Source organism: Rhynchophorus ferrugineus, unplaced genomic scaffold, assembly GCF_030347505.1.
Source record: "Rhynchophorus ferrugineus isolate W39M unplaced genomic scaffold, kcgeb_rfMv2 rfM4, whole genome shotgun sequence".
Classification (NCBI taxonomy): domain Eukaryota; kingdom Metazoa; phylum Arthropoda; class Insecta; order Coleoptera; family Curculionidae; genus Rhynchophorus; species Rhynchophorus ferrugineus.
Genome location: NW_027472583.1, coordinates 17,413,440 through 17,434,458, shown reverse-complemented (window position 1 = coordinate 17,434,458; position 21,019 = coordinate 17,413,440). Strand labels below are relative to the sequence as shown.

The 21,019-nt window shown below is 28.9% G+C and overlaps 7 protein-coding genes across 8 annotated transcripts; 4 read left to right on the top strand and 3 right to left on the bottom strand.

The window, feature by feature from the left end:
- The first annotated feature begins 97 nt into the window (after positions 1-97).
- ubl (Ubiquitin-like protein 5) lies at positions 98-595 on the top strand. The gene is made up of 2 exons (XM_076402798.1): positions 98-376; positions 445-595. Exons 1-2 carry the CDS (start codon positions 199-201, stop codon positions 486-488), a joined length of 222 nt encoding a protein of 73 aa, XP_076258913.1. The 5' UTR covers positions 98-198; the 3' UTR covers positions 489-595.
- Positions 585-5,580, bottom strand: Uck (Uridine-cytidine kinase). Of its 2 annotated transcripts, none has more exons than XM_076402795.1 (6): positions 5,412-5,580; positions 5,102-5,358; positions 4,901-5,046; positions 4,747-4,844; positions 4,644-4,692; positions 585-3,067 (listed from the first exon to the last, which is right to left on the bottom strand). In XM_076402795.1, the coding sequence occupies exons 1-6, from the start codon at positions 5,508-5,510 to the stop codon at positions 2,976-2,978; spliced, it is 741 nt and encodes a 246-aa protein (XP_076258910.1). In that variant the 5' UTR covers positions 5,511-5,580; the 3' UTR covers positions 585-2,975. The 2 variants fall into 2 exon arrangements, with proteins under 2 accessions (XP_076258910.1, XP_076258909.1); XM_076402794.1 differs by having other exon boundaries at positions 585-1,173; positions 5,412-5,579.
- On the top strand, positions 5,576-8,345 carry Surf4 (Surfeit locus protein 4). Its single transcript, XM_076402796.1, has 5 exons — positions 5,576-5,911; positions 6,561-6,824; positions 7,190-7,420; positions 7,476-7,655; positions 7,708-8,345. Exons 1-5 carry the CDS (start codon positions 5,861-5,863, stop codon positions 7,792-7,794), a joined length of 813 nt encoding a protein of 270 aa, XP_076258911.1. The 5' UTR covers positions 5,576-5,860; the 3' UTR covers positions 7,795-8,345.
- Positions 8,233-9,634, bottom strand: Nubpl (NUBP iron-sulfur cluster assembly factor, mitochondrial). Its single transcript, XM_076402793.1, has 4 exons — positions 9,314-9,634; positions 9,098-9,263; positions 8,860-9,044; positions 8,233-8,806 (listed from the first exon to the last, which is right to left on the bottom strand). Exons 1-4 carry the CDS (start codon positions 9,501-9,503, stop codon positions 8,457-8,459), a joined length of 891 nt encoding a protein of 296 aa, XP_076258908.1. The 5' UTR covers positions 9,504-9,634; the 3' UTR covers positions 8,233-8,456.
- A 2,676-nt stretch (positions 9,635-12,310) lies between these two features.
- Positions 12,311-13,195, top strand: LOC143196315 (uncharacterized). The gene is made up of 3 exons (XM_076403978.1): positions 12,311-12,532; positions 12,794-13,030; positions 13,076-13,195. The coding sequence occupies exons 1-3, from the start codon at positions 12,311-12,313 to the stop codon at positions 13,193-13,195; spliced, it is 579 nt and encodes a 192-aa protein (XP_076260093.1).
- Positions 13,196-14,581: 1,386 nt separating this feature from the next.
- Positions 14,582-15,864, bottom strand: LOC143195536 (rhodanese domain-containing protein CG4456). The gene is made up of 4 exons (XM_076402784.1): positions 15,736-15,864; positions 15,221-15,346; positions 15,006-15,168; positions 14,582-14,743 (listed from the first exon to the last, which is right to left on the bottom strand). Exons 1-4 carry the CDS (start codon positions 15,737-15,739, stop codon positions 14,683-14,685), a joined length of 354 nt encoding a protein of 117 aa, XP_076258899.1. The 5' UTR covers positions 15,740-15,864; the 3' UTR covers positions 14,582-14,682.
- A 1,072-nt stretch (positions 15,865-16,936) lies between these two features.
- On the top strand, positions 16,937-19,458 carry LOC143195533 (uncharacterized). Its single transcript, XM_076402783.1, has 12 exons — positions 16,937-17,200; positions 17,252-17,329; positions 17,418-17,639; positions 17,693-17,797; positions 17,845-18,025; positions 18,075-18,208; positions 18,260-18,388; positions 18,445-18,617; positions 18,669-18,858; positions 18,912-19,042; positions 19,093-19,288; positions 19,340-19,458. The coding sequence occupies exons 1-12, from the start codon at positions 17,092-17,094 to the stop codon at positions 19,444-19,446; spliced, it is 1,755 nt and encodes a 584-aa protein (XP_076258898.1). The 5' UTR covers positions 16,937-17,091; the 3' UTR covers positions 19,447-19,458.
- The last annotated feature ends 1,561 nt before the right edge of the window (positions 19,459-21,019 follow it).

Below are 21,019 nucleotides of genomic sequence, written 5' to 3'. Positions count from 1 at the left end.
TTGGGAATATAAAGTTGGCATAAAAGATTTCTGTTCACAAAACATTGAAATCTGTATATTTTGTGTTTCTGTTTAATAAATTTGAACTAGCTGGAATGTCAAAATTCTCTAACCTCATTCTGTTATAAGAATTATTACTCATCATATTAAGAAACAAAAATAATAAAATATTTAGCATCTAGCTTGCGAGCTCTAAAAATGATAGAGATAACATGTAACGATCGTCTAGGAAAAAAAGTACGTGTAAAATGTAACCCTGATGATACAGTAGGCGATTTAAAGAAACTTATTGCAGCCCAAACTGGAACGAGATGGGATAAGATAGTATTAAAAAAGTGGTATACCACTTTCAAGGATCATATTCAACTACAAGATTGTATCCTTTTGTAAACATAGAAACAGAAAACGAAGTAAAATTATATTAAATCTTTAACGCTATAATAGATGAAATTCATGATGGTATGAACCTGGAGCTTTATTATCAATAAATCTTGTGCAGCAGTAAGAACAATAATGTGAGTGTAAAACATTGAAGTATCCTATTTATAATTATTATGTAAGCTATAATATAAATAATAACAATATTACTTTGTAATTAGTGTTTTATTATAATATAATGAAAACAATTAGGCTTTAATATAATGACAGTAAAAAAGACAGCATTTGGTAAATATATCACAAATTGAAATATCTAGGACCAGGGTTAATCTACTTTTTTAAAATTTAAAATGACATTTTACATAAATGTCAGTAACAAAAACAAGTTAATTAAATTCTAAAAAAAAAACACAGCTTAACAACATATTAGTGATATACTTTTAGCCTAAAATGTGTGATGGGCTCTCAAAAAAAAAGCTAACAGATAAAATAAATAAATAGTAAACTTAAATAACAAACAATAAGAACTCACAAAACTAATGCCTTAGAAATATTGCTATTTTAACATGATTCTATTTTAAAACATAAAAAATATTTCCAAGGACTACATTAATTCAAAATAAGGTGCTCAATGAGGTCTTTTAAATACCCCTTCATTAATCAGGGCGCCTCGTTTTGAAGGAGATTGGTTCGGTGAAAAATGAAGTTTTGAATTAGTCAAAATCCTTTCCTCAGAATTTCGTGGTTTATGGATCAAAATCTCTCTTATATGTTGCACAATAAGGTCAATAGCAACTGAAAATTGAAATCATAATTAGATTCATCGAGTGCACTCAGTGAATTTATTTCAAATTTTAATTTGCATATTAAATACAATAAAATTCATATTAAATTTTAAACAAACATTTTATAGAAAATATTGGATGCTGAAATTTGTTGTAAGAAGTTGATGTAAAATTCTATTTTATCACAATGAAGAAAAATTATAAAATACTAGTTATATAATAATTAATAAAGAGGTAAAAGTGGGATCATTTAAATAAAATGCAATTAGAAATATGAACGATTGAAGAATAATTTTTTGAAATAAATATTTAAATTCATGAAAAATACCAATACTGTTCAGAAATGATACGGTAAATTTGTGATAAATGATAATACAATACAAAAATAAATGTTATATATTTCCTATTGTTCAAAAACATTTTATTTACCATACAAAAGATATGCTAACTGTATTTTTAATGTTTTTTTTAATTTAATAAAGAAAAAAAGATAAAAAATCATCATCTAGAATGTTTATTTTTAAATTTTATTGTTGTCTTTAAAACTGAAAATACTGACTTTAAAACTGATACAAATTATATAAAATATTTTAAAATTATTAAATCAATAATATTTTTAAAAATAAATTATATTTTCTCCAACATCACATTATATTTGTGAAATGATTGAAGTTAAATTATTAACCCTTGCCTTTAATGTTAATTATAACTAAGGCCAATACAAACATATTTTATAATCTGTTTGAATTTGCATGATAATTATCACAACTAAATCCAGTAATTAATACTGTAGTATGATGAAAAGTCATGTACTTCCTGACAAATTAAAATGACTGGTTACAAGCCTTCAATTTATTGTCAGTAAAGAAAACACGGTAAAAATTATTCTTCCTACAGACTTATTTATCCCACAAAAATTATGAAGTGTATTAAAACCAACTTCTCAGTTTTTCAAGGATATCTGAGGTAATCATAAATAGTGATAACTTCACATTTTATATATCAAGAAAATTTGAGAGAATTGTGAATATATTATATTATTGTGTTAATAAGAGATTCAATTCAAACAATTTATTGTCTTACGATTATATTTTCCATTATTATACAGCAACATTGTATATTCAAGACATGATTTTCTTATTGACATAAATATTCGTCACAATCTCATATAAGACACGCGATATATATTGTTGGTACATTTTCTTTGTAAATTGTGCAAATATTACAGTCTCATAATTACAATAAAAGCTTAAATTAATCAATTCGAAAATGACGCCCAAATTGATTATAATCACATTGGAGATACTTAAGATATATGGGAATAATAAAAATAGTATAATACTTATCACTGGTACAGATCCAAAAATGATTTTAAAAATATACCCTGTTTCCATAAGAAAGTTAAAAAAAGGTTTTTTATTTACAGCTAAATAATATGTCTATTGTAGAAATGTCCACCATTACTAATTATGTCAACTATCACAAAGTTGTTGCAGTATTATTAAATCTTAACATTGACATAGTTATAAGACAAAATATTGAAATAAAATTGCAAGAAAGTGATTTTGATTCGGTATAAAAACCGACAAATTGTCTATCAAATCATATCATATATTTTAAATTATTTTTCGAGACACAATGTTGCAACAACACATTTCTAACAGCCCAACATATAACATGCTACAAATACTTGTGTTTATTTGTACAACTGTATAGGCTAAATCAAAACGTATAACTCCAATGAACTGATTTACAGTTGTTTTCAAGAAGTATACATTTTGATTTGTGCCAAGCTGAAAATTAAAAAGTGCTTTATATTGAATTGGATATGTCGCAAACTCCGTTTTCTCTATGTCGCCCTTGTAATATGTCCTTGATGTGGTGAACGATAAGATCAATAGCCACTGCAAAAGAAAAAATCTTGTGAGTGACAGACATGTACATACATGCAATCTTTCACATTTATCTTTATGGGACAGAGTACAAGGTGATCAAAATGGAAGCAAAATTATATTAACTATTATTAAAAACTAAGATGCTACTTTCGTTTACTTCATAGCATAACTTCATTATTTAACTACATTAAATTATTATATTAACTATGATTCGGCACATAATTGAAAATATTGTTAATGACACTGCTATTATAAATACTGTTATTGACATTGTTAATGAAATGCAAATTAGATACAAAACATAAAATTTTATTAGCAGCCTCAATGGTTAACCATAATTTTAACATTTAAACTTTATTTTAAAATATTTTAGAGATAGTTTAAAAAAATCTAGAATTGTCTATTTTATTTTTTCTGCATTATCATATTAAACATATTCATGATATAATTTAATAAATAATATATATATATATATATATATATATATATATATATATATATATATATATATAAATAATGCTAGAGTTCTGAATAAATTTCTAAGAATATACGAAATAGCCCGTCCAATAACGCAGCCAATGCACGTCATCATAATTTATAATGTCGCACGTCGCAACATCAAATTTGACTTTTGGTTTATTTTGATTTGCGATAGCCGCGGGTTCGAATCCTGCTGGGGCATGGTCGTAAATTTATGTTTGTGATTATTTAAAATTTGTGAATGTTCTAGGCAAGAGTGTAAAATCCGACAAGGAAAATGATCCCAGTCACGCCAGTAACCAGGCTGGGTAAGACCGGATGTCTCCTGGGATGATTTCTAAAGTTAGTCTCTTGCCAGCCGGTAGGCTTAATGTTGAGGACCGTGGTTCGGAGCCCACGTTAAACCTTAGGCTCAGTCCACATAAACCCATAGTTGGTAAAAGGAGACTTTAAAAATACATATAAAAAAACAAATAACAAAATACTGTTATTTTAAAGAATTTTGCAGACATTTGACAACATGGACCACTAGTACTAATCCAAATAAAATTTTATGGGCTGATTCTGTATTTTAACTTTTAACTAGAATAAAATAAGAAAGAAAAATCAATTCCGAGTTTGAAACGAATTTTACATTTTTACAAACTGCAATTGGCAATGTATTTGACGTTGGCTGTAATGTGAATAGACTCTTATTAGATGGGCTATAGATATAGATAACTTTTTGTTACAGCTTATAGCTCATAGCAGAATATATTTCAATAGTGAATATACACAAAATACAAAGTACAAATATGTAAATATTTATATTTTATATTACTGCTAGTAAAAAATGGAAATTCCATAATTTATCATAATTATATCATGAATAATATGCTGTATTGAATAAAATAGAAAATGTATTTATATTATGCTTAACCATCTAGTATGAGTAACTTATATATAAAACAAATAACATTAACAAAAAAATATACAATAAATTCTATGGTTTATCATTTCCCATGCTATTTCTACATTAAATCTATTTTGCAGTGACTATTTTATCTTATCACTTAACATGTCTGGTGATATAAATTTTCATTAAATTGTAACTTCCATTACTTACCATGATTATCAGCACCTCTTGGTATAATTACGTCAGCAAACTTTTTTGTCTAAAAAAATATTGTTTGTATAACATATTTTCTTTAATATATATCTAAACTTACAGGAGAGCAAAATTCTTCAAATGCCGGTTTAACAAAATTCATATATTGATTCAGAACCTGATCTAGATCCCTACCTCTCTCATTGATATCTCGTGGAACTAAAAGTCAGGGTGTTTAGTGCCTACTTTATAATTTATAGCATTTTTAAAAATACCTCTTCTGGCAAGTCTGGTGTCTGAATCAGTATCAACAAACAGTTTCATATGAAATAATTTTCTTACTTCAGGAAAGTAAAAAACAAGGATACCTTCAAACAAGACTACATCTGCTGGATAAATAGTAAGAACTTCATCCTTTTTACTGAAAATAAATCAATATTTGTAATAAATAAAACAGTTTTACTATAAATTCATACAGTGAATGATGTCTGTAGTCATAAATAGGAACCTGTACCATTTTACCAGCCAAAATGTCTGTTAATGTATCTTTTATAAGAGTTTCATTAAAAGCATCAGGGTGGTCAAAATTAAATTGTCCTCTTTCAGCTTTAGAAATTTCAGATGGGGTCAGTTCTCTATAAAAACTGTCCTGAGAAATGCATACTACTTGTCTTTGTTTGGAATCAACTTCAGCTTGTCCCAATTTTTCCATTATTCTTTTACAGACTGTGCTCTAGCAAAATCTTCATGTTATTTTCATCTTATATAGATATCAATGCTAAATACCTTTCCACTGGCTGTACCACCAGCAACACCAATAAGAAATGGCGTTTTACCTTCAGTACCATTCATTTTCGATATATTGTGCAGCCTATTATCACTCATACCGTTCTATTTTTAGAAAAATCGATTTAAGAACAATTGAAAGAATACATTTATGTTTAGGTTATGATTGAGTAAAATGACATTCATACGCAGTTGCCAAGTTTTGATCTAAAACCAATAGTAATTAAAAATAAAGGTGATACTAAATAATATTAATTTGCGGTCATCAAAAATATCATAATAATTTATAAATTAGGCAAAAATTTGACAAATTTAGGTATATGATTATATGATTTGGTTGGGAAATTTGACAACTTAACTGACAGCACCTATGTGGAACTTATGTTTTTCAACTGTGCTGTTCTTAAAAGTGTGTGATTGCGTGGAGTTTTTTGACAAAATTACCCAGGATGAGTATCCCAAATGAATATGTATCTAAGGCAGAAGACATTGCAGACCAGGTAATTTGTTTATATTGTTTCAGGGTTTCATTTATATTATCTATTAAAGATTTAATTCAAAATTACTGTTTTTTGGTAAAAACTATTCCGAAGAAAGGTCACGTCAGCTTGAAAATTTGTGTTGGGTTCAACAGGTTTACCTCCACTAAATCTGCATTTTATAAAGATTTAATACGATTGTATTGAATGTATATTTCAGTATCATAATTCCACCAATTTTCAATTCAATTTTGTTTTAACAATATTAAACTACTTTCCCATATGCACAGACTTTTGATGATAATTTGATTGTTTGATTCTCCTTTAATTTCAAAAGTTTTTTGGTGTATTACAATGATTTTATAGTTTCCAAATAATATTCCATAATCTTTAATTTAGAATTTAAAGGTGCATTAGTATATTAACAAATATATACAACTTTTTGAGTTGAAAAGTGAAAGTTTCCCTTTATGCAAATAGGCCAAAAATAACTTTCAATTATCAATAGATATTCAGGTCTTGTATACAATTTTCATTATTTGATTTGAACAAATTAATTTACTAAACACATTTCCCTTCTAATGGTGGTATAGTTGAGACATTTAGGTGAATAAAAACAATTATGTTTAATTTAAGAAAATCATTTGCTAGTAGATATTTTCTGTTTTAGGTTCAAAGAAAATTGAAACATATTCTTCCGACATTAGCGCGTCTTTGCTTAATATCAACATTTTTTGAAGATGGATTACGGATGTGGGTCCAATGGAATGAACAAAGAGAATATATGAATATGTCATGGAATTGTGGCAGCTTTCTAGCTACTGTATTTGTGTTAATTAATTTAATTTTCCAGTTAGGAGGATGTGTGATGGTCATTGTAAGATACCAAGTACCAATTGCTTGTGGTCTATTATTTTTCATTGTAGTTTTACAAGTAAGTAGTAGTATTTATTTTTAACTATATTATGTATTTATATAAGATATTAATTTAATATTTCTAGTATCTGGTAATTATTTATATTTTTAAGATAAACAATAACTCAATATTTTTTTTATTTATTTCTTGTTTTCAGAAGATTTTAAACTTTTATTTATTTATAATAAAATAGAAGTATTTTCAACAAGTAAATATTAATTAGTAAATGTAACTTATTAAGTAATCATTAAAATAAATTACTCAATTGCTCAATAGCCACAATATAAATAAATTAATATTTAAAATATGTTTTTACTTATATGGTTATAAACAGCTTTTTTGTAAACATCTCTCTTAATAAAAATAACATTTTTATTTTTCAGACAGTCGCATATAGCATACTTTGGGATTTGCAATTTTTGTTAAGAAATTTTGCTTTAGTAGGGGCTCTTCTCTTAGTTTTAGCTGAAAGTAAAGGTGAAGCAAAAAGTCTATTTGCAGGAGTACCTTCTTTAGGAGATAACAAACCTAAAACATATCTTCAACTGACTGGAAGAGTACTTTTAGCTTTTATGTTTATTACATTGATCAGATTTGATTTCAGTTTTTTGCAGGTAAACTTTTAATTCATTCTAATTGGCTTGAAATAATCCATTTATTTTGTTAAAGATTGTGCAAGATTTAATAGGTTCTCTTCTAATGGTTTTGGTAACAATTGGATACAAAACTAAATTATCTGCTTTAATATTGGTATTCCTCCTAACACTGCTGAACTTCTATCATAATGCTTGGTGGTACATTCCAGATTACAAACCATTGAGAGATTTCTTGAAATATGATTTTTTCCAGGTAAATGTTATATATTAAAAACATCTAGATAACTAATAACGTTGCTTTCTAGACATTATCAGTAATAGGGGGACTTTTAATGATAGTTTATCTAGGACCAGGAGGAGTGTCGATGGATGAGCATAAGAAGCGGTGGTAAAATTACCAAATAAAGGAGATTGGTGGAAGAAAATTGTAATATTAGTGATCTTGGACAATTACTTACAATTAAGTCTAAAAAATATTCTGCTATTTTGAAGTACAGCTAAATATGTTATTTTAGCAGTAACAACCTCCTGACTTATTGTACTTTTTTATAGAATAGGTATATTTTTTAATTAGTAACCAGTTTCAATTGCCAAATTTGTTCAAAACTTTGTAAATTATTAAGTGACAAAACTGATTTTCCTATGTTTTTGATATTTTATTGTTTTTATGCCATTGTAACTTCTACAGGTTATAATTATTTGAATTATTTATATATTTTTTTATTATTTCAAATTGTGTATATATTTTATTTAAGTTTTAAATCCTGTTATTAACTGATACACGGACCATGATACAAAAAATGACATAAATAGACTTTTTTGTGACAAGCTCAAAGTAACAAAAACTTCCAATTCCTTTACGAATGTATGAAATGAGATTTTACGATAATTGTATAGTATTTGGGTTGTTTAGTGAACTAAAGAAATACATATTTTTTATTAATTAACTATTTTATTTTTTCCCTTGAACTAATGGTTCAAATATATTTTTTATAAAACTTTACCTTAAATAGTGACCTTTATCTCAATATTAAGTACATTAATTATTATTTACTTATTTTATGACTATGTTATTCAAAAAATTATTTATTTTATAAGCAACATTTTTATACAAATCAAATTCGACTGAGCCTGTATTTAAAACTACTGGGACACCTTTGTCCCCACCTATAGAAATTCTATCATTCAATGGAAAACTTTCTAATATATTTACACCAATCTTTTCAGCAAAAATTATTGTATCAGAACCAAAAATTTTTATATTATTTGAACAAGAAGGGCATACTACATTACTCATATTTTCTATCAATCCTATTAAAGGAATGTTCAATTTCTGGTACATTGCTGCTCCTCTTTTAGTAACCTCGAGTGCTGCTTTTTGTGGAGTGGTAACTAAAATAACTCCTACAAGTACAAGAATTGTATATGTATAAATATGTAATTTGAGTTCAATATACCACTTATAGGTAAATTTTGTATTAAACTCAGATGAGTGTCTCCTGTACCCGGTGGTGTATCTACTATTAAAATATCAATATCTCCCCAATCCACCTGTCTCATAAGTTTCTCTAGAGCCTGCATTACCAACAGTCCCCTCCAAATAACAGGAGAACCCTCTTCTATGAGGAAACCGAAAGACATACTGAAAATTATCAGCATTTTTAAAAAATTATGAATCTATATTGAAATATATGCCATTTAACTCCGTAGTTTATAAGCGGTTTCATTAAATTTTGTTTTGTTAAAATGGGTGTTTCATGTAAATTCATCATCAGAGGAATTGTTGGTCCAAAAATATCAGTATCTAGCAAACCTATTTTTTTTTTTGGGTAAACAATCTTTAGTACTGTTGATAAGTTCACTAAAACAAACTATATTTTCTTGCTGCTAGCGATTTTGAAGCTCTTGTACCTGCCGTCGTTGATTTTCCAACACCTCCTTTGCCAGAAGACACCAGAACGATGTCGTTAACTCCTACTATAGGTTTTTGTTTTGGTAAACCCCGTGCCATAATTTCCTTCTGATGTGCTTTTATACTCTCCGATGAATACTTACGAAGGATTTTCACAAACATTTTAAAAAAATGCTTTTTCGCGAACATACCTTACCGGAAAAATATTTTACATAACCTATAGACATAGCTTACACTGAGAAAATAGAGATATAACGTTAAAGTACAGGCAATTTTGTGAAGTCCAATATCTAGAAAACGGTGGCTCCTGGAGGCGTGAAATTTGGCAGGGTTAAAGCTTATATCGAGGAAGAATTTTTAGGCCTAATATTTTTGTGTAATATGCGCTACAAATAAATATATTTTAATAAAACGAAAAACGCAGAATTCAAGCAACCAGGAATAGCTGTCAAACCCAGTGGGTAGCCGTGCGGATTAAAACTTTAGTTGATCGACAATAAGGTCCTAAGGTCGAATCTCGCTAAGTTTTTTTAAGTTTATAAAATGAAATAAAGGATAGTGTTCATTAAAATTAAGCGTGTTTGTTTTTTACATTCATTACAAAGCAATAAATAAACGAAAGCCATCGAAGGGATACTAAAGATGAACCAGATGCAAGATCGAAAAGTGATATAAATAAGCAAAGAACAGTGAAATTTTATTCAAAAATGTAGGCAAAGAAATTATTCTTTTTATCAGCCTGGTATATTTATTGTTTTTGTAATATATATTTTAGGTAAGAAATATATATAAAAGATAAGGACTATATTAATACATAAATGAACTAATGAACATATACAGGAGTTAATATAAAACTAACCACATTATTTGCATATATGGAACGCAGGAAAAATATAAGAAATTATGAACTATTAATAGTACATTTGTAAACATTTTAAAGCACTGATAAATATTAAGGTGTTTAATGATTAATACTAATATAATAATAAGATACGTGACTATATGACATTTTATTCTTTGAACCTTGAATGAATTATTTTGGAAAATCAATCATCAAAATTTTATTATTCCATGCTCGAGTTTGCATACCTTGTTTTATTTCATATAATTACATTGCATATAATATGTATGTATATATGATATGTTTTAATATACATACATTTTAATTAATGTTGTGTATAATTTAGCCCTTTTACTGTATTGCGGAAGAAACTTGATTAATTTAATAAATTATGGTCGAATTTCGACCACAGGGTGATCACTAGTTTTATTTTATTACCGGTTTGGTAGCCGCAGTGATTAAGCCAACAACACAGTGCTGCTTTTTTCTATGAGTGCTCCTACAAATGCGATAATCCCGGACATAGAAGTATATTATTTTTACATAACTCGCTCGGTTGTCAAATGTCCGCAAAATTCTTCAAGATATTAGTTATAACAACTACAGATTATAAACCGGCAAACGTTGTTTTAACGCTTCGCTTGTTTTGATAAATTCCAAAACGCTCTTGTTATTAATCTGATTGAAAATGTCGAAACCAGGCGAAACAGATTGCGTCTCTAATAAGTTACTTCAGACAAGAATGAAATATTGGAAGCCCCCCTTTGCATGTAAAATTCGTTAGGGAGGTAAACATTTTTACTCTTAAAATATTAAGTTCCAACCCTTTTTATTGAAAGTACTTTTTGGCGCGTTGCAACTTCCCTGAATATTAGTATGGGCACGGTTATTAAAATACCTGAAAAAATGAAAATATAAACTTAAATTCTCCGAAAAAAAAAAACGGTCCTGATACAAAACGGACCATGAATCAAGATCAGCTTGATGTTAGTTCTATCCGAGATCAAAAATAGGAAATGTATAAAAACAGTGTTTAATACAATTATTATATATAGTTTATACAAACATAATTTAAAACAATTATTGCAGAGGAAACTGTCTAGAAAGTATCCACAGATGACTTAGAGTTATGAGAAATGGTCTTTAAGGCATGTAGAAGATTCCGTCATACATACACTGTTAGGTAACAAAGGATTTAAATTATGTAAAGATAACCCATGAAGAGCACTCTAATTTTTAAAAGCATAATAAATCAAGTCATAATAAAATCAAGGAAGACTTATTATTTCAATTTGTGTAATTAGACATGGATATTTAAGAATGGGACATTGAGTTACTCACGGCAAGTTGATAATAAAAAGTGTTAAGACAATAAAATTGATGGAAAAAGGTAAATGTTCGAATAACAATTGATTAGGTATTATTAGTCATGATATTATTAAAAATTCATTGTAGATTATTGTTCTTGTTCTTAGAATTTTTCAGTTGGAATGGTTAATAACACCTTTGATTTGGACAAGAGATGAAATCGTGAACAAATATTAGATAGATTGGAATTTAACAGTTTGGTTATTCACTTGAATTAAACTTTCTGAATGTGGGATTATGATTCAATGCTGACAATTTTCAAGACAGGGTGATAAGTGTGGAAACAACTAACATTTCTGTTGATCGAAGATGTGTGTTGGCTCATGTGAGGACGTCTGTTAGTCATGTTGGGAATTCCAGTGTCAGATCGTAAAATGAGATTTGAAACGCGATCGACATAAATTAGGACAATCAGTTCAAACGATGTACCCCTGTTAAACCCAAAACAGAAAGAAGTCTATGATACATTAATTAATGTAATTAATGATGGAAATAGTGATTTATTTTTCCTGGGCGCCCCAGGTGGAACTGGAAAGACATTCCTCATGTTATTGATTTTGGCCACTGTTCGTGCGAGATCTGAAATTGCGGTAGCAATTGCTTCTTTTGGTAATAGCGGCCACGTTGTTAGAAGGATGCAGTACGGCTCATTCAGCGTTAAAATTGCCATGTACAGCAGTTTGAAAATTTACAAACTGCTGTACAACAGACATGCAACATTGTAAAACACTCTGCAATGGCAAACATTTTAGTAGCCTCAAAAATCAACATTTGGGACGAATGCACAATGGCGCACAAACGCGCATTGGAAACTCTTAATCAAACCTTAAAAGGTCTGCACAATGACTCGAAAATTTTTGGTGGCGCAATCAGTTTACTATCTGGCGATTTTCGCCAAACACTGCCAGTCATTCCAAGATCGACTGCAGCCGATGAAATAAACCCTTGCCTTAAACCATCAAATATGTGGGGCTATGTGAAGAAACTTCAACTGCCAGCAAACATGAGAGTAGTATTGTTGAATGACCCATATGCTTAATATTTCTGCAAACAATTGCTAACTATCGGTAATGGCTGTGTTCCTGCCGACGAATCGATCGGATTGATTTCATTTGCTCAGAATTTTTTCAATTTCGTCTCATCGACAGAAGAGCGCATCTGCAAAATATTTTCGAACATCATTGCTAAGCAAACAAATAACAAATGGTTAAATGAGCGAATTTTGGCAGCTAAGAATAAAGATGTTGATGACTTAAACATTATAATTCAGGATCAACTCGTGGGTACTCTGCATTCATTCAAATCTATTGACTGTGTAACAAACGAAGACACTAATTATCCAACTGAATTTTTAATCTTCTTGGATGTCCCTGATATACCACCGCACAATTTACAACTGAAAACGGGTTCGATAGTCATCATGCTTCGACATCTAAACCAACCAATACTATGCAATGGAACGCGCTTGTTGATAAGAAAACTGATGAGTAATGTGTTTCACGCGACGGTACTTAAAGTAAAATTTAAAAATGAGTTAATTTTCATTCTGAAGATTCCGATGATACCAACGGATATGCCCTTTGAGTTTAAACGAACTCAGTTCTCGACTCGTCTTGCTTTCGCCATGACGATTAACAAGGCCAATCCGCGACTGTTTGTGGTCTCAACTTAGAAAATGCATGTTTTTCTCATGGTCAGTTGCGCGTGGCATGTTCAAGTGTCGGCAAACCATCCGCTCTATTTATTCTTGCGCCTGATAAAAGAACAAAATATGTATATCACAAGGTACTTCAATGAAGAGAATTAAACAATTGATATAGCAGATATTTGTACGTTTATATTTTCTTGTGTTATTATCTTAATAAACTACTGAACTTAATATTTATTTTATATTAATTGTGTTAACAGGTCAATTGAAAAGTCCCCGGCCTGACACATAGAAGACGCTGGTAGGATTAAATCCATGTTTTTTAGTTAGACCTAACCCTCAAAAGATACGTGTATAAATTTGACAGTTGTCGGGTCATTAGTTTGTGAGTTATGGCATTTTGAGTGAAGCAACTTTTGTTATTGTGAAAATAATGGATAGAAAGGAATTTCGCGTGTTGATAAAATATTGCTTTTTGAAGGGAAAAATACAGTTGAAGCAAAAACTTGACTTGATGCCGAGTTTCCGGACACTGCCCCAGGAAAATCAACCATCAAGGATTGGTATGCTAAGTTTAGATGTGGTGAAATGAGCACCGGAGACGGTGAACATAGTGGACGCCCAAAAGAGGTTGTTATCGACGAAAACATTTAAAAAATCCACAAAATGATTTTGAATGACCGTAAATTGAAATTGAGTGAGAAAAGCATACACTCTAAAGATATCAACTGAAAATATATGTTACATCATATCATTCACGAATATTTGGGTATGAGAAAGCTCTGTTCAAAGTGGGTGTCGCACGAATTCACTTTTGACCAAAAACAACGACAATAATTTTCATTGACTACCTTGAAAACGAAGGATCATCAACAGCTACTATTACATAGCGTTATTGGACCGTTTGAAGGATTAAATCGCCGAAAAACGGCCGCGTTTGAAGAAAAAGAAAGTGCTGCTTCACCAAGACAATGCACCGTGTCACAAGTCAATGAAAACGATGGCAAAATCCATTAATTAGGCTTCGAATTGCTTCCTCATCCACCGTATTCTCCAGATCTACTCACCAGCGATTATTTCCTGTTCTCAGATCTCAAAAGAATGCTCAATGGGAAGAAATTTTCGTCGAAGAAGAGATGATCGCCGATACTGAGGATTATTTTGAAGCAAAGGACAAATCGTACTACAAAAAAAATGATATCGAAAAGTTGGAGGGTCGCTATAATCAGTGTCTTACCCTTCAAGGGAATTATGTTGAATAAAAAAAAACTAATTTTGCCAAACAAATGTTTTTTACTATAGTAGGCCGGGGACTTTTCAATTGACCTGTTACTTCTATAAAATCATAAATTCTGTTCAGCTAATAAGTAACACGACTAACTATAACTATTTGATAATAAAAACAACTGATTAATTAAAAAGTGCAAATATTTTATTATATGTATGTATATTATAATTCATTAGTACAATTATATGACAAACAAGAATTTTTATGTTGTTTACTATAACAACTACTCATTACGGTTACTTTTTTTCTCCCAATCAGCCCATCCACCGGAATAATTTTTAACGCTAAAATTGAAAAAAACACAATCATAAGTAAACTGTTAATAATATTACGTATTTATTAGAAAACTTTATCAAGGTTTTTGGGAATACCTAAAAAGAAACAAATAATCGATTGTTGCCTCAACTTAGCGATAATAATCAAAAATATATGGTAAAAGACCTTGAAATAGGTGATAGTGCTAAACGAATATCAATTTGTAATAAACAAAAAATTCAACAATTCGAACAAAATATTTTGTTAATAACATTATATATTATATATTACCTGCTATAATCCAAATTTTTCATCAGGGCATACGCTTTCGCACTCCTTCCACCCAATTTACAATGAACCGTTACCGGTTCCTCTTTTTTCGGCTTATTACGACCAAATTTAGTGAAAAACTCTTCATCTGACAAATTTTTAATTACATCTTCTAACTGTCCCACTGAAACAGGTGGAAAATAATTTCAAAAATACATATTTTTTAATATACTTGCAAGGAATGTTAATTGACCCGGGAATGTGACCGGTTTCTTCTAATTCTTTAGGTTCACGGACGTCTATGATTAATTCATTTTTGTTGCTACTCTGCAGAACTTCATCATAGGATACCAGATTTTCGCCTAAACATTAATAAATCTGTGCTATTATCAAATAATAATTAAAATATTATCAATCTATGCAATCTTATCTAAACGTTAGATATTTTCCAATATATTTATGTGACTTTAAACCACGATAAATTACATAAAGTGATTAAATTTTTTAATATGTTTGTTGTAAAATTGTTATAAAATATAATATCTAAATCTATCTTATAAAAAAAAAAAATATATATATATATATATATATATATATATATATATATGTATAATATATATAAATATATATATATATATATATATATATAAATAATAAAATTTCATTATAAAATATATATTTAATAGCTTTAAACAATTAATGTAAACAATCAGTTAATATATTAATAGCAATATAAAAATTAGACACTTACCCATGTTGTTGTTGTTTCCGTCAACAAACACTGATCAAGCATCAAGGAACTTCGGAGCGGAACTGATTGAACGTTTGAACTTTTCAGAAATAAACCACCTCCTAACGTCGAATACCTTACAAAATTATTATCTAAAAATAAATTTCTCGGAATTGTTTTACCAATTTTTCTTTATTAGGTGAAATGAATTAAATATTAACATACTTTTACTGGAAAACTTTAAAAATATTTTTATTCGTATAGCTGGTTGTCTATAAATATTTTATTTTTAGTTTAATATTTTTTTGGGTGTTGGAATACAGCCAATAAAAAGAACTGATCAAGAAATATTTATTGAACTATTAAATGATCTCATTTTAATGTTTACTAAATTTTACAAATTACTAAATTTTTAATGATTAAAGTATATGTAGTATTTTCACCACGCTATTTCACTGCACATAGTTTTATATCTTTACCATGTACCATACATAGTTTCCTTTCCTTCGTTCCCCTTTATTTTGTGTTTTCTTAGAAGTCAAATTTATAACATGAACTGTGTTTATGTTGGTTTTATCTGCTTCCTGGCAGTAAAATAATAAGAACAATTGGGAAATATATACTGAATTATTAAACTCGCCTTGCTTGTGTATTATTGCCAGTACAACAGAACAGCCGTAATAAATGAATTTGTAAATTAAGATTATACCAAGCATATCTAATGTAATTAATACAATAACAAATTTCCAGGCTATTTGAAAAAAAATCGATATTTTTTTTAAAAAGTATCGATATATTTTAATATCTGATAATCGTTTAAGTAGCTATCGATAGTTCCTTCCAGCCCGCATCCCTACTGCAAAATGTATCAATTAGGAGTGTCTGCCACAAAGAGAAATATCGATATTGTTTTAAAAATCGGCGAAAAAAAAATTTCTATATTTTTTGTACTATATACCAATATTTTTAATAAACTCCTATAATTAAGTACCAAAATATACTAAATCTTTAAAATTAACTACAAAAATTCATAAAATGTTTAAAATTAAGTACCATTATAAAAGGTTCGCTAAAATATTTAAATGGTTATTTTATAGTGTCTAAGAAATATATTTATTTTTTTTGAAAAAATATCGAAAAATATTGGCTTACAAAAATATCGATACATTGGTCAAAAAATATTCGCCAAAAATATCGATATTTTTGCAGCATCTCTAGTGCCGATCATATATTTCTTTAAACTTTGTGAATATAACCAAAAAATAGATATAAAATTATTTTATTTTTAGAGCTTTTTCTGGGATTATAACCTGTATCCTTTGTGTATCGTTAAGCCTGTATTATAGAAAATAAGATTTACCATCCCATTTTAGGAAAATGTCGTTATCAGAAAAAATTTTAATGAGAAAAATTAAAAAAAGAGAAAAAAACAAGCTTAAATTAATGAACCAGAATGACAATAACCCACCAATACAAATCAGTGAAGGTACTTATTTATTTTGTAGAAAATATTAGTATCTATAAGTAATATTTTTAGGTGAAGTTGAAAAGGATATCCCTATTGTCAAACTAGGAAAACGAGTAGCAAAATTAGATAATGACCTGAACATAGAAAGTAATTTTTTTGCTTCTACTAAAAGAATGATGATGAAATTTACCATAGTAATTTTTTACAAGTTTTTTTAATAGTGTGTGCTTTACAGAAAAGAGGAAGAACGATGTAGAACCAAATGATAATAACAAAGAGATAGAATCAAATGATGAAGATGTGGAAAAACCCAAGGAAAAATTAGTAGATGTTATAACAAGAGCCTTTACTTCATTAAAGGGTTTTGTTTCTGAAAATACTTTAAAGGCTATAAATGACATGGGCTTCTCTACAATGACTGATATACAGTTTAAGACTATACCCTCTTTGCTTGAAGGTTGAATAGAACTAAATAATATTTATAAATTCCTATTAACCAGTAACTTTTAGGAAATGATTTAGTAGGTACTGCAAAAACAGGATCTGGAAAAACATTAGCATTTTTAATACCTGCAGTAGAATTAATGTATAATCTGAGATTTAAACATAGAAATGGTATGATTATGAACAAATTGTTCTCTTTAATAACAATACATTTCTAGGAGCTGGTGTGATTATAATAACCCCAACCAGAGAATTATCTATGCAAACATTTGGAGTTTTAAAGGAATTAATGGCTCACCATCATCATACTCATGGTCTTATTATGGGAGGGGCGGATAGAAAAGTTGAAGTTAAAAAATTGTCAAATGGTATAAATATATTAGTAGCAACCCCAGGAAGGTATGTGACAAATTATGTTTAATATTTATATATGCATGATATTTTTTAGGCTGCTGGATCATTTACAAAATACACCTGATTTTATATATAAAAATCTGCAATGTCTAATAATTGATGAAGTAGACAGAATATTAGAAATTGGGTTTGAGGCAGAAATAACACAGATTTTAAACATTCTTCCAAGTAAAGACTGATATAAATGTAAAGCGTTGAAATTATATAATCATGTTTCAGAAAAAAGACAAACAATGTTATTTAGTGCTACTCAGAGCCAAAAAACAGAAATGTTAAAAAAATTAGCTTTTAAAAAGGAGCCAATTTATGTTGATGTAGGTGATATTAAACAAGAATCAACTGTTGAAGGTATGTAAAAAAAATTCTAGTTTGTATTCTTATTTCGTAATTTAAAATATTCATAGGTCTTCAACAGGGATATGTTTTATGTCCTCCAGAATTACGTCTCCAATTCTTATATACATTTTTAAAAAAGCACAAAAAAAAGAAGGTAATGGTGTTCTTCAGTTCATGTACATCTGTAGAATATCACTACAAATTATTAAATTATATTGATTTATCTGTTATGTGTATTCATGTAAGTTAACATCCCATATCCAGCTGGCAGTTAAACAAATACATTTTTTAGGGGAAGCAAAAACAAACAAAACGAACTAGAACGTTTTTTCAATTTTCTAATGCCAAAACTGGAACTTTATTGTGCACTGATGTTGCTGCAAGAGGCTTAGACATACCTGTAGTTGATTGGATTGTACAGTATGATCCTTCTGATGATCCTAAAGAATATATCCATAGAGTAGGTCGTACAGCTAGGGGAGGTATAATAAAAGAAAATTATTAAACTATTCTCTTAATACATATATGTGTACAGGCACCAGTGGTAATGCACTTCTAATGTTATTGCCAGAAGAAATTGGATATTTGTGGTATCTGAAACAATCTAAAATTCCACTTAATGAATACAACATACAGTGGAACAAACTCGCCAATGTCAAACAACAGGTTGTTATTATTAAATATTAATTTTAATGTTTAACACATTTTATCTTTAGGTGGAAAAAGTGGTAGATAGCAATCCTTATCTAAAAAAATTAGCCAGAGAAGCCTATTTTTCATATATGAAAGCATATGAATCCCACCAATCAAAAATCGTTTTTGATATCAATAAGTTAAACTTGAAAAATATTGCCTATTCCTTTGGACTTACGCATTGTCCAAATCCAGAATTGGTAAATTCTAATAATAAAGGTTTGTATTTGGCATTTAACTCAACATTTGAGTCACTCTTAATGGTTTTAGGGCAAAAACGTCCCAAAAATAACCGCACTAGCTACCAAAGGGAAGGAGATTTTAGAAGTAAATTTAATAATTATAAACAAAATAAACCTAATAAAAAATATTTTTAAGATCTTATAGTTTTTAAGTTGTTTTATTAATGTTACACTAAATGCTAATATGATGAACTCATACTATTTTGATATGAAATTTCCTCAAATGTGTTCAATAGATAACTTCAATTCTATTATAAAATAATATTTCATTATTATAAAAATGCATACTTAATTAGATTTTTTATTGTTTTAGAAACTTAGTTTTTCGTAATTAATGAGTATTTTACATTGAGTTTCTGCAAATGTTGAAGTAAATCGAATGGTGCTAAATCGGTTATTGAAAAAATTGAGGATTAAAAATTCTCTTTTGTGATCCCTATTTTAAAAATCAAAGCCCATTAGTATTTGGGCTTAAAGTACATCTCCGCTTGCCATAGCCACCGCTTCGATATTAAATATCGGTACATATTCAAAAAGGTCGAACCGTAATGTTTCAAAATTGTACAACTAGATGACAGGAAAATTCAATTAAGGTTCTAGAGAGAGATATTTGAAATAAATCGTGTTTAAATTTGCAACCGCTGATGTTATTTCTGAGCTTAAAACAAAACAATGACAATAAGCTTAGAATTAATAATTTTCGTTAGAAAAATTTTCACACAAATAAATTCCGTCCTCGATATTTTTATTGAATTATATGAATATTTTATATTCTGATATATCGAAATAATATTTTGAATATCAAAAACAGGAACATTTTAAATTGTTTGTGGCACCCCTTATATTAAACGGGGGCGTATTTTAAGACCAATAGCCTCTTTATATTTAATTTAGTGTTGGGAACTATCGACTATCAATTGTTCAGTAATTGACTACTTTTTACTATCAACTGTTTCAGGCGCTATTTTTGGTTCGGCTGATTTTACTACTTTTTACTAGTGACTGTTTCAGTCGACTGGTTTCTGTCGCTATTTTCGGTCTGACTGATTTTGTTATTATTTACTATCGGACTGTTTCTGTTTCAGTCATGTACTTTTAGTTATTATTTATGTTCTACTAGTTTCATTCAACTGATGTTTAACGTTCTGGCTCTGTCGTCCTAGCCGCGACTTTGATAAAAATGTACCCAATTTATGCTTACATAGATTTATATGTAATATATATAGTTTTATAATTTTTTTGTAGTTTGCTTGTAAATAATAATATATTGTATATTAATATAGCAGAGTTTAGGAGCGATATTTTTCAAGATTGTTAATGTAAAAGGGTAAAAAGATTAAAATTGTGAATGATAAATAGTAAAATACTGTTTTTACGGCAATAATAGGTAATATTTGGATTACTCTCTCGATTTTTTAAAAATATATATTTAAAGAAGTCTCCTTTTACCAACTATGAGTTTATCTGGACTGGGCCTAAAGTTTAACGCGGGCACCGAACCACGGTCTTCAGCATTAAGCCTACCGACTGGCGAACTTTAGAAATCATCCCAGAAGACATCCGGTCTTATCCAGCATGGTTACTGCTGGCGTGACTGGGATCATTTTCTTTGTTGTCTAGAAACATTTACAAATTTTAAACGATTACAAATACAAATTTACGACCCAGCAGGATTCGAACCACCGGCGGCTACCTTAACAGTAGGAGG